The sequence below is a fragment of the Aricia agestis genome, chromosome 16, assembly GCF_905147365.1.
Source record: "Aricia agestis chromosome 16, ilAriAges1.1, whole genome shotgun sequence".
NCBI classification, from domain to species: domain Eukaryota; kingdom Metazoa; phylum Arthropoda; class Insecta; order Lepidoptera; family Lycaenidae; genus Aricia; species Aricia agestis.
Window position 1 is genome coordinate 5999948 of NC_056421.1, and position 13872 is coordinate 6013819.

The 13872-nt window shown below is 35.1% G+C and overlaps 1 protein-coding gene across 6 annotated transcripts in view; it reads left to right on the top strand.

Annotated features, from left to right (window-relative positions):
* The window catches only part of LOC121734917 (apoptosis-stimulating of p53 protein 2-like), a 353717-nt gene that overhangs the window by 307187 nt on the left and 32658 nt on the right, over nt 1–13872 (top strand). For all 6 annotated transcript variants that reach the window (XM_042125559.1, XM_042125560.1, XM_042125557.1 and 3 more), the window contains one exon: nt 9973–10145. In XM_042125559.1, coding sequence (XP_041981493.1) covers nt 9973–10145 — 173 coding nt within the window. The remainder of the gene's footprint in view (nt 1–9972; nt 10146–13872) is intronic.

A 13872-nucleotide genomic window follows, 5' to 3' on the forward strand; every position in this document is an offset into this window, starting at 1 on the left:
AAAAATATTTACGCGGCAGAAATCCTGCGACTCACGACTCATAAATTACGCTCGTTTGGTGTTGGCGACACGACAAACTCGGCGGTGCCGTGGTCGCCAGGTGGTAGAGCAGTGGACTGTATCTTGTGGTATAAGGATGCCGGATGGAAGATTCCTGGAGAAGGAGGTGCAGGTTGAGGAGACGAGAAGGAAACACAGGAGGAAACTTGGTACTGCTTGGAGCGGAGTGTTGGTGGAGCAGGGCTTACGCATGCATCTGCTTGGCTTGTCGGATGTGAATGTGTATGCACCGAGAAAGTGCGTGTTTATATAGGAAATTTGTACCGTTAGAGCCCGTGGGGTTCTATCGGTTGTTGTCGAACATGAATGCAGTCCGTTTATTGAGATATAAAATTTTACACATAATATGACATCAAATGGGATTCTTATAAGCTAATACAATGGTAAACAAACATTCTTATAAGATAAATTAACAATAAAATGTGTAAATAAAACTATATAAAAAAGAGACAGCAATACAATTGTATGAGACGTACTACAACTACGTAAGAAAGAGACAGCAATAACAATTGTATGAAACACACTACGTTTCTGTGCGAAAGGGACAGCAATATTATAAAAATGAGACACAAGATAATACATTTTCCAATAGGAATTACTAATATGAAATCTTAAATCTAAGTGTAAATAAAAGACGGGAATAAAACTAAGCTATTTTTTACATTTGGCTTCACAATAAGGCGTCATTTATACACATCCGCTCGAACGCACGGTTTGGTTACTACGGTTACTACAACGCAAAATCGCAAACAATTGTATGCTTATTTAAATAAATCGTTAATTAATACTTTTATTTGAGATTTCGCGGTGTAGTGGCCAAACCGCTCGTTTGGGCAGACGCATATAAATCCAGATTTAATTTATTTCTCCCTCTTATTAGCAATCTATTTTCCTTTTGAAACTTCGAGCAGCATCATGATTACGATGTGTTGCCAAGTCACCAAATCGCGCGTGAGCAGCCTCGAATTGCTAATTAATTTTCATTAGCAACACCTTGGTGATTTATTACCCATTAATGAGATCATCGCGCTGTAATTAATTTAATTGGAGGCAGACATCTTGTATTTGTGACTTTATGAGAAATTGTACATAATAAATAATAATAATAGCTCCCACACCGGTTTCGGTGACGGTAGCCGGTTTCATATTTTATAGTGCCCAAGTGTGTGCGCAGTATACAAGAGAACTCTCTATATTTATTTACTCTCATAACCCAATGGGACGGCAGACCGACACGACCGGCGAGAGATCAGGCGCAGGACCGACTTTTTACATGCCCATCCAATGCATGGATCAACTTACTTGTCAGACAATCAGGTTATCAGCCTGCATTGTTCTAACCAAGCTTGGAAATAACATGTTTCCAACGCGGGAATCGAACCCACGACCTCCGAGTCAAGAGCCGCGCTCTGTACCACTAGACCACGGAGGCGTACATATGTATATTCCCTTTTCTCGATCAAAATATTTGAAAGTTTCACCAAAAATACTGACTAGCACACTAATTATGCACCTTAAATAATGCGAATTCAGCATACTATTTAAAGTTATTTGCATAACTGTTTTACTGAACGAATAACTATTATTAAAATAGTATATCTAATAATTCCTTAGTTCAACAAACATACTACAACTTTTTAAAAGAAAATCATCACCTAAATTACTTTTAGGAACATAATTTATCTATATATATAAAACTCAAAGGTGACTGACTGATTGACATAGTGATCTATCAACGCACAGCCCAAACCTCTGGACGGATCGGGCTGAGATTTGGCATGCAGGTAGATGTTAGGACGTAGGCATCCGCTAAGAAAGGATTTTGATAAATTCCAACCCCAAGGGGTTCAAATAGGGGATGAAAGTTTTATATAATAATACTTCTTAACGCGAGCGAAGCCGCGGGCAAATATAATAATTAAGAACACATAAAAATCATCAAGTGCTAACTTAACATGGACTAAACTTTGGCACAGTGAATGGTAACTCAGTTTATAAACAATAATAATAAACAATCGGCAAAGAGCGAGTCGGAGTGCGTCGACGGAGCCCCGCTACGCGGGGCTCCTACTTCTGGGTGGTTCACAAAAAATAACCACGATGGCTAAGGCGGGAGCGAAGCGCAGCGTATCTTACCTAACCCAATCAAGTCGTATTGGGCGAACATTGCTATTAATTATTTAAGAATCATTAATAAATTAATTAACCCATACAATTACAATACAGTAGTAAATTTTGATAATTTGTCGCAATTTTTATCAAGAAACCTTGAATTATATAGTTTTGGAATGATAAAATCTTTCACCATATCTCATCATAATTACCATTATATGATATTTTAGTTGCACGATTTGTCAATTTGTAGACTTGTTTTGATAATAGAAATTGATTTTATTGTGGTGCACCTTTCGATATTGTTTTTAGAAATTCCGTTGTTACATTGTCCAATTTAGAGTGCAAGTTAGTATTTTTGATAAACAATTTAAATTTTAGTTTTACAAATAATATATCCGATGTATGAACCATATTTTTGGTGTGAGTTCGGTTATTAAGGTCGTCTCGTTTTGTATGATGTTTAAGTTTTTTTTTGGAGGACATGTTCAAATAATCAATTCTTTTTTTTTTTGAGTCAGCATTAGTTTTTCTGGTATGCATTCAGTTTATTAGCGGAGTTAAGGTAGTGTGCTGAAAAATTATTCTGATGTGCATTTAATAATATCCCGTTGTTTAATACCATTCACGTATATGGAAGGATGTTAACATCAGACTCATGTAATCAGGAAGTAATAAATGGGACAATATGAATATGAATAATCACATTTTTTAAGCAACCTTTTTGGATACATACTTGCAAATCGCAATCTATACTTAATATTATAAAACGGAAGATTTCTTTGTTTGTTTGAACGCGCTAATCTAAGTAACTACTAGTCCGATTTGAAAAATTTTTTCAGTGTTAGATACCCCATTTATAGAGGAAGGCTATAGGCTATATTTTATCACGCTAATACTAATATGAGCGAAGAAATAGAGGTAAATGTGGAAAAAATGGGGGAAATTATTTGAAATTGCTTATTATCTTAAGAACTACTGGAGCAATTTCTATGTTATATGGCGCACATCAAGAATAGACCACGTGATGGGACATAGGCTGTTTTTTGCGGAAAAATGTACGTTTTCCGTGAAATTACGCGGGCGAAGCCGCGCGGAACATCTAGTTTATTATAATCCACTAATATTACAAATGCGAAAGTCTATATGTCTGTCTGTCTGTTACCTCTTCACGCGCAAACCACTGAATCCTATTTAGTTGAAATTTGGTATAGACATACCTACTTTGAAACCCGGGAAAAGTCTTAGGATACTTTTCAAAAAGAAAAGTGTACGGTTCCCGCGCGATAAACAAATTGTGGCGCAACGAGTTGCGGGCTTTATGTTACAGAGTATTCTCATAAACGGTGGTAAAACGGTCAACAAGTGGTATATCCCAGCTGTTTCCCAGTAATACCCAATTACTTAGCTGATCCCTTCGTGAATATCTGGAATGAGTATTCGAATAAATCCGAGCTTGATCGTGTGTGCGCAGCGCCGGATTTAAGCCTTTGGCGCCCTTGGGCACTGAAAAATGCCGCCCCATCATCGAAATATAACTAAAAGTTTTGTAGTTTTGATATATCATTTTATAGAGGAGAGAGAAAGATTATGAAAAAATTAACTTAATTATTACTTCAAAGACCTTTCACCTACGTATAATAAAATACTATTTGTAGGTGTCAAAACTATGATTTAAATATTTAGATTTGGCAAATATTGAAGAAGTTGAATTTCTTGAATGATCTGTTAAATATGATTAAATGATTAATAATAATATTAAAAGAATTAAAAATCTATTAAGAAATTTTGATGACACAAAAAGTTTTCTCCACTTTCAAAATTTTGGCGCCCTAGAAAACTTGCCGCCCTGGCCACCTCCGACAGCCCCTAGTGTAAATCCACCTCTGTGTGTGCGTCCTCAGAGAATGTGCTTAGCTTTTATGTATATTTGATACACAATACAATCGAAATGCAAAATCCATTATGATAATAATGGATTTTGCGCTATTTATAGGCTAAAGAGTTTAATGGGCGGTTTACATTCCAATCCAGTAATGCAATCCAAAGCTGGATTGTATTACTGGAGTGAAAAAATGTAAACTTGCTATGATGTTGGGACTGAATCTTATATCTTTAAACGAGCAATTCTTGCATATATATAATTGGAATCTCGGAATCGACTTGAACGATTTTCATGAAATTTAGTATATAGGGGGTTTCGGGGGCGATAAATCGAGCTAGCTAGGAATCATTTTTAGAAAATGTCATTTTATTCGTGTTTTATCGAATACCGAGCAAAGCTCGGTCAAATAGCTGGTTATATTAAAAAGTAATATATTTTCGATTCTGATGCGGATTTTGATTCAAGGTTCGTTAGTTAATAGAATCAGGCGTTACTTTGCGGAAATCCATTATAGTTAAAAATTTAGTTTGCTATTATTTTTAGCAATATTCCGCGAAATAAACCTCAAGAGTGAGTGTACGCATGCCTATGCGTACACTCACTCATTTACTTAAAGGTTGAGGTTTATTTTGCGGAATATTGCTAAAAATAATAACAAACTAAATTTTTCACGAAGTTTGGCAAAATAAATTTTCCTATTTTACGATAAGAAAAGTTTTGGTTTCGTAATAAAAATTATTTTAAATTAAGAAAGTAAAGTCGTACTGTGGGAACAGAATATATTATTTTTTTCCTGTGTAATATTTAGCCAATTTTCTACCGAAATCCGTCGACAAACAACGTTAAAAATACCTTTATAATATTAGTGTACAAAAGCTAATTCGAACAGAATCCTTTTATCCACATATTTAAGCCTATTCCTATAGCTTTGTGGTAAAATCGTGCGCGTGCCTTTACGGAATATTTTTGGTCGTAATACGCTCGGCCCAAAGATACATGATTGACAAAAGTGTACGTGATCAGCAGATGATATCGTGGGGAACTCATTTCGTCGTGTATTACAATATATTTTATGGTAAAGAGAAAAATGTATCCGATATATATCAGAAAACCTACACATAATATTACAAAGCTGAATAGTTTCAACAAACTATTCAGCTTTCAAACGAACGCGCTGATCCCCCGAAGTACTGGAGAAGACCACGGAAAAGAACATAATATTAAGTGATCTCTCTGTCTCTAAACCCAATTTAGAGCTATAAATTTTACGATTATTATCGGATAAAAAAACTGACGCAAAATGAAAGGAAATCAGATTAATAACATCAATTAATTATTACTTTAACATCGGATAAAAATCCACGATTTTATAACTGCTTCTTCTAGCCGTCGGCTAATGCAACAAACATTCTTACATCTGTTTCAGCCAAAAGTTATAAGATCCCTAAACCTTTGAACGATCGATCCTTGTCAATGTTGAGGGGAATTTTGCTCGCTTGTAAACAGCCCGGCGGTTTTTGCCAACTTTGTGCCCATGCCCATGAGATAGGCGAAAGTCTGTAACACAAGTAAAATTTTGGAACACACTTATGTTATGGACTTGTATTTGTAAATTTGTAGTTTAAAAAAAATACAGACATATAAGCTACTCCTTTTTAGAAGTCAGTTAAAAATGAATAAATAATTTTCGATCAAGTTATGTAAAAACTTATGTGATTGATTGAGAGTGTTCTTAGTTAAAGTTTGTCATTATCTTGTAAATTGCAAAATATGTCAGGGTTTCTCACTTCTTTTTAACCACCAGATTATATTTAATTATTGTATTTATACTTGTATAATTATATCTTGTAAAGCTAGGTCGACTACGCTGCGACGTGCCATATTATGTGCTTGTTCAACCATACGAAAAACTGCAGTATTTAAAGAGTTACCTTGCTCTGAAAATACTGTACAAACCATCCACAACGAATACAAAAACCTTGTTTTTTCTACAGCTTATCCCAAGGTAATAAAAGCGGTAAATATAATAAATGTATAACCGAAATGTGTGCGAATAACCCGGCATAATCGTGATGTGGGAAACGTGTTTATTTCAGAGCCAAAATGGCCGGTTGAAAGTAATTTTAGGTCCTTGAATTTTTATATTCGGATACCCATTCCGTACTCATAACGTACTTTAATTTATTACATCCCTTATATGTAACATGGGCGGTAGCAGATAATGGAGAGACTAGTTGATCCGGCAACATTGTTTTCCCATAATAATGTTAATGTGTATTATTCCTGACATTGTCAGCACAGTTATACACGATTGACTATGTTCTGTTTGATATGCAACATTATTTGGAAGATAAAATAGATGTTGACTGATTCTCAAACTCATAATATAAGTTCATAAAATTTAAAATTCACTCCTTACATTTGCGACTGTGCACACAAAAGCGAAAATAAGAATTTATTTTTATTTTTTACCAAAAATGTATATTTTTACACGAATTTATAATTCTTTCAAGTTATCGCTCACTTTATGAAAACCGTAGCACCGCTACGACGGTCGTAGCACTCACATCAAAGCTACCTATTTTATTTCACGAAATTTGTAGCACCTCTACGCTCGTAGCGTTTCTTCTATTTTGTCGAGTTTCCTCTATATTTATTCTATTGCTACCGGGAAACATAATATTTATTCTATTGAATCTAAAATAATATTTTATACTTTAATATTTGCATTGTAATGTATGTGTCGCAGTCGACTAGTTAAAAAAGCCATTCAATCAAACAGCTAGCCCTTTGACTGAACAACGCCATTCAATCACACGTCTAGCTTTTTAATTGAATATTTAAACCAGTTGGTTGCGACATATTATGTATAATATGAAACATAAAATGAACTGTAATACTCTATTTATTTCGATAAAATATGTTGAAAGGTTATAAAAGAAGGGACTATCTTAAGTGCCTTAAGAGCGTTGTGCGATCCGAGGATAGATAGTTGTTATCTCTAGACCAATATGCGAAGTATTCTCTTACAAAGTATACAAACATACTCAGAAAACTTGGGTATAACTATATCATGATCATCATCATTCATCATCATCTTATATATAAAATTCTCGTGTCACAATGTTAGGTCGCGTACTCCTCCGAAAAGGCTTTACTGATTGTAACCAAATTTTATATGCATATTCAGTGGGTCTGAGAATCGGCTACTAGGTACTTATTATATTGATAAGTGCATTTGTTGAATAAATAATTGTAAATTATTACAACTCGAGACTGACGGCGACCATTGTTTGTGCGACGGGATAGCGATAGACGTGACCATGGTGACATAGAATTAGAAATTATAATTTTTAATACTCGGTGTATTAAAAAAAATTAACTTCTAATTTTTCAGTACGATTAATAAAACCCAGATAGACCCATTTTATAGAACAACAAGTATAATATTTCAAAACGTTATAAAAAATAAACCCCATTCAAACTAACAAAAGAAAATATTATGAATCATTTCCATTTAAAAGTAAGTACTTTATATTATGTGCTGCTGTACGCAAAAATAAAAAGCAAAACTCGTTCGCAATAATAAAGTTTAATAATTTAAAGTTTTAAATTAAAAAATCATTCGAAATGTGTTGTTAACACGACCTAACTTCGTATAACTTCCTGCATGTTATTACGTACTTTATACTGTTTTTTTTAATGTAATAAGGGGTAAACGAGCAAGCGGGTCACCTGATGGAAAGCAACTTCCGTCGCCCATGGACACTCGCAGCATCAGAAGAGCTGCAGGTGCGTTGCCGGCCTTTTAAGAGGGATTAGGGTAAAAGAGGAGGGAAGGGAATAGGGGAGGGTAGGGAAGGAAATAGGGGAGGGTAGGGAAGAGAAAAGGGTAGGGGATTGGGCCTCCGGTAAACTTACTCACTCCGGTTTTCTGTGAGCTCGTGGTATTTCCACGGTCGAGCCGGCCCATTCGTGCCGAAACATGGCTCTCCCACGTTACAGTGTAAAATAATTAATTATATTGTAAAATAATTCTGAAACTTTTCTATTTGTGTACCAAGCTCACAAATAGAAAAGTATCAGTTTTCAGATTCGCCGCACTCAGACATATTTTAATCGTAATTTAACTTAACTTTAATTTGATGAAGAGACAGACAGTGTATGGGGCTTAAGAGTCGATTACAATATTTACATACTAAATTGTAATCGTTCATATTTTTTGGTATGTAAATATTATTTTGCAGTGAATCTTTGTACAGGAACCTAGGTAATTAGTAATTACTATCTTAAGCTAAATAATAACTCAAATATGGTAAATATTCTCGTATGGGAAATTATCTTGGTATTACGTTTGTATTAGAACTGCGATGGCACCCAGACAAAGTCTTCGTTTAATCACAGTTAAGTAATTATAATATTTGTCTCTGACATTATTTCAGCTTTGTTTCATGTTCCATTCACTCTGTTTTTTTTAAACTACAATCTAGTATTTTCATAAAAAATCGAAGCAAAATAGAAGTCTCATGTAATTATTTTTTGACGTATATCTTGTATATAAAATTCTCGTGTCACAATGTTAGTCCGCGTACTCCTCCGAAACGGCTTTACTGATTTTCACCAAATTTTATATGCATATTCAGTGGGTCTGAGAATCGGCTACAGTAAGTATAAAATATTGATAAGTGCATATTTTGTTGAATAAATAATAGTAAATTATTACAACTCGAGACTGACAGCGACCATTGTTTGTGCGACAAGATAGCGATGGACGTTGGTCCATGGTGAAATACTTATTTAGTCACTTCAATAAAATGATACGGGCGAAATAATTTATATGGTAAAAAAACGTTTGCCGGGACAGCTAGTAGGTATATATTATTATGAGACTTCTATTTTGCTGTATAGAAGACAGATTAAATATAAATTATAATTATACCACAAAATTAGGCTGCTTTAGAACTGCTTTAGTGTTTTAAAATTTATACAATCGAATGTTATTTATAACTTCAAACAAATAAAAATAAAATAAAAACACGTGTATTAATTGATAGTCGGTAAAGCGTCACATACAAAGCTCTCACTGTGTCCTGTAATTGAAAGCTCCGATATTTCCCATGGAGCTTTTAAATTGGCCGCAGCTGGCGCTGAAGAGGCCCTATGTAATATTTAATTCCCGGAGTATATGAATGAATATGATTATAGTTTTCCGATAACTTTTTTTATTCATTTGTGACTGTTGTTGTTTCAAATAATGTATATGTACCATCGAGGAAATTGATTCCTAGGCAGATGGGGAACCTACGTAGTTTGGTCACGTAACGTCAAACCCAGCTAACACAACATTACATAACATTGAATTGACATGATCCGACCAAATGACGGTGGTCTGTCAACTGCCTAGGAATCAATTTCCTGTACATGAAATTGGAAATAAATCTTAGGTTAAACTATTAGGTTCAATAATTATGAATGTGTCTTTTTAATGTAGCTGAATCGATTTTGAGTAAGATTTTGATACTTACTCAAAGTGTATAATTTATTGAGATTATGAAAAGCTCAGTTAAAATAATTTATTTAGATTTTTGCATTTTTAATGGTCTCAATAAATAATTAAGGAACCCCTTGAAAATACCGAGAGATAATTAATATAATATATTAATTATTATCTCTCGGTATAAATAAATAAATATATTATATTTATTTAATTATGTTACGAATAAACTTTATTTTCTTTCTAATTAACAGTTGTCTTCTGACTTTTTACCCATGTCCTTTATATCTCTTTTACAAAAATGTTATTACTAAGGTTTTCATTATCATGTACTTTTCGTCCATCACACCTCAGGACTTTTAATAAGTTTTACTTAACATTACATTGTTACAAAAACTTATGTATATTTCTCTCTTTACAGCGAGTGACCTTGAATCCATCCGGGCGTTATTCAATGAGAAGGAGAAGGAGTTGTCTGTGGCTGTGGCCAAGGTGGAGGAGCTGACGAGACAGCTCGAGGAGTTGAGGCGGGGGAGGGTCCAGCCAGCACCGCCGTCCGCGCACGAGCTGGACAAACTAAGGAGAGAGCTGATGGTAAGTGCTTGATGACAATACGAGTTGTGATGATGAGCGTTGTTTTTTGTTAGTTTTAAAACTTCTAGACTTCGGCAGGTTTTAGCAATAGAGGCTTTTTTGAGGGAACCATCTACACAAACACCGGCAAATAAAAACAAAAGATATAGGGCCGATCTCGGGCAAGTGCTACCGCCAAAACTCAGACTGGCCCAGAACCCCGAAGATCATATGATAAATGCCTTCCTCGAGTTCCAGGCGATAATAAGAGGAAATAAGACCATAAAGCTCTTGACCTGCAATAAGATCATGCAGGCCTATCAGCGGAAAAATCAAAAGCTGTTAGAAGTGAGACTCGAGGATGCAAAAGCTGCCATATACGACAATGTCACCTCCACAATAATTGCCGGGGCGATGACAGGGCAGTATATGGCGGCATTAAGTGCCGACTGCGGATTCGTGGTTCTGGACGAGGATGAGACAAAACGCACGGGAACACTCAAATTTCTCACAAAATCTGAGAATCCAATAGTGGTAATAGCGGAATGTACCAGAATAATGCTGGAAGACAGGATACTAGAAATGGCAGAAGTCCTATCTGGGGACCCCGAATCCAGCATGGGCTGGGACATATTCGCGAAACCTATCAACTACTCGTGGGTCAATGGGGTTCCTGGGTGTGGAAAGACAACTTGGATCATTAATAACTTCAATGAGGAAACCGACGTTATAATAACAACGACAATCGAAGCAGCCGAGGATCTAAAGCAAAGGATATCGCTACGAACTGGCAACAAAGTTAAAGATAAAGTTCGTACCATGGCCTCTTTGCTGGTAAATGGGACAAAAGGAACCTACAAAAGGTTGATAGTTGATGAGGCCCTCATGAACCATTTCGGCTCAATCGTCATGGCGAATCAGTTAACAGGCGCCAACGATGTCATCCTCATTGGAGATATTAACCAACTTCAGTTTATAGAGCGTGAAAACCTCTTTAAACTTAATTATACTCGTCCAAACCTGGTAACCAGCATCACCCAGGAGTTGTCTTGCACACACAGGAGCCCTATGGATGTGGCATACGCCTTAAGCATGGTCTATAATAACATCTATTCATCGAAGGAAATTGTGCGGTTCCTAAAGCTAATGAAGTATACAGGAGCGAGAATACCTAAAACCGATCTAAATACCCTGTATCTTGTCCACATACAAGAGGAGAAAGCAGCCCTCACTAATACAGGCTATGGATCGGGAACGGACTCTCGCGTCCTCACAATCCATGAAGCTCAGGGATTAACGAGTCCTTCGGTGATCATCATACAGACCAAGTCCCGAAAGCTGGCAATCCATGACAGCGTTCCTCATGCAGTTGTAGCTATATCCCGGCACACTAATACCTGTGTCTATTACGCTGACACTGATGGAGACGCTGTAGCAAGCTTCATAAAAAGAGCCACGGAGGTGTCAACCGAACGCATAAAAGACTACAACATAAAAATGGCTATAAAAGACAGGAACGATAAAGTCCTAAGCCACATAGCGGGTAGATTCGACACAGAACGAAATCTTTTTAACACCCTAGAAACTCCACCCAGCTTGAGTGACCCCTCTCCACCAAGCCAATGTCACAACATCTAAAGGCAAAGGGTGGAGCAGCATAAAATCTAAGGAAATCGGAAAATGTCGGATCTACTGGCCGCCACACTGACTGGGACCACACTAGTGATGTAACGGATATTCGCATTCGCGAATATCCGCGTATTTTTCAATATTCGCATTCGCATTCGCAAAAATTATGCGAATATTTAGCGAATGTTTTAATAATAAAAAAGGAAATTATTATATGCATGCATTTGAAATAATATAATAATACAATAGATAACACTTAGATATTTTTATTAAATCATACTTCTTTCTACATTGTAAATTAAAGCCTCATTAGTCATTTATGAAAAAAGAACTTCAGAGATCTTATCAAATCTAACATTAATCAGCCTTGTTACAACTATGTAAGGTTTGCATTCATTTAGTAGTATATTATTACTTTACTATCATTCTTAAATAAAGTTTACAATTTCTATTTACTAAAAAACTAAACAATTACTTACTTGAAACATAAAACATAAAACTAACCTCAAAACAAAACAAAACTTTTAGAATGAACTTTCTGTGACTAAATTCATTCAATTATAGTCTGTCAAGAAAGTGAAGAAATTAAAAAGTGGCAAGCCACTTCCAAAAGGGTCAAAAAGGAATAAAAAATTAGGGATCATAAAAATGAGCGACAGAAATGCCTTCATCGGCAATTTCTTTTATTCCGATTGTTACAAACTAGCAAACGTAAAGTAAATATTACATGTCAACAAAACTTGTCCAAAAATGAAGAAATGAATTGAACCCATCACGTTTTGTGGCAATGTCATCCTGACTCGAAGTATACCTATAGTCTGCGCGTCGTATAATAATAATTGGTCTAATATTTAATCTGTTTGCCGCCAATAGAGATTTAATAACTATGCAACTTCTATTAACTTTAACGTTACCCTTTAAAGTAGACATAGATTACTAAATAGAATAGGTATCCCATTTAAAAGACAACAAGCTAGCACAAATAGGATTAAAATACGAATAGAAGCCTTTATCCCGGTAAATTAAGGTAAAGTAATCATTGAATATCTCTTAATTTTAACGTTACCATTTTAAGTAGACATAGATTACTAAATAGAATATCCCATTTAAAAGACAACAAGCTGGCACAAATTAGATTAAACATACGAATGGATGAATATAAGCCTTTAGCACGATGATCAGCCGCAAAACCTTTGAATGGAGAGACCTGGTATAATATCCAGCTCATATCAATATTATATAACCTAAAGACGTCATTTTTCCAATATCTCGTACAATATCGGTGGAATAGCGCAGATGTACATTGAAGACAGATCTGAAGACCAATTCTGAGCTTTGTCACCAAGAAATAAGGTGGAGAAGTGATAAAAAGAATCAGTCTTCGACTGTACCTACTCTACGTTAAGAACGATCGTAGAAACTTTGAAATGGGGCTTTTATCTAACGTTTTGATACTAGTTCTTTATGGATGGAGTATGTATTGCACAGTATATTTTTAATCTTACTTAAACTATTTCAAGTTTCTAATGTCTTTAGGAATTATTATGTTATTTTGTTTAGTGACGAAAACCATATAAACTTAAAACTATAATGTCATAATATTATATTCATTAGTAATAATTAAGGTTTATACTAAGTATATTTTAAGCACAGTACCGATAACAATCATTTTTATAATTAAGGAATATAGTTGTCTCTATTTAAAGTCTGTATTGAAACAAAATCTACAAAACCTACATACACAATATCTAACACTTGTGAAGGAAACTCTATACAGAAAATAAGAAAGAAACTAAAATAAATTCTGTGATATATTATCATTCCATCATAATTACTGTTGGAAGGATGACGCGCCAATCTTAATAGGTCTGGTATACTGTATACATAAACAAAAGATAGATTAACCTAAATTATTTTCTTATAAGACGAGTAATTATTCCTATACAGTAGCAATACAGGTTGTGTTGAAAATGAGTGATAATACTACTAATTTTATATTATTTTATTGAAGTGACTAAATAATTAAGTATGGCACCAGGCACCGTGGCAAGTGGCAACGTCCATCGCTGTCCCGTTGCACAAACAATGGTCGCCGTCAGTTGAGTTGTAATAATTTACT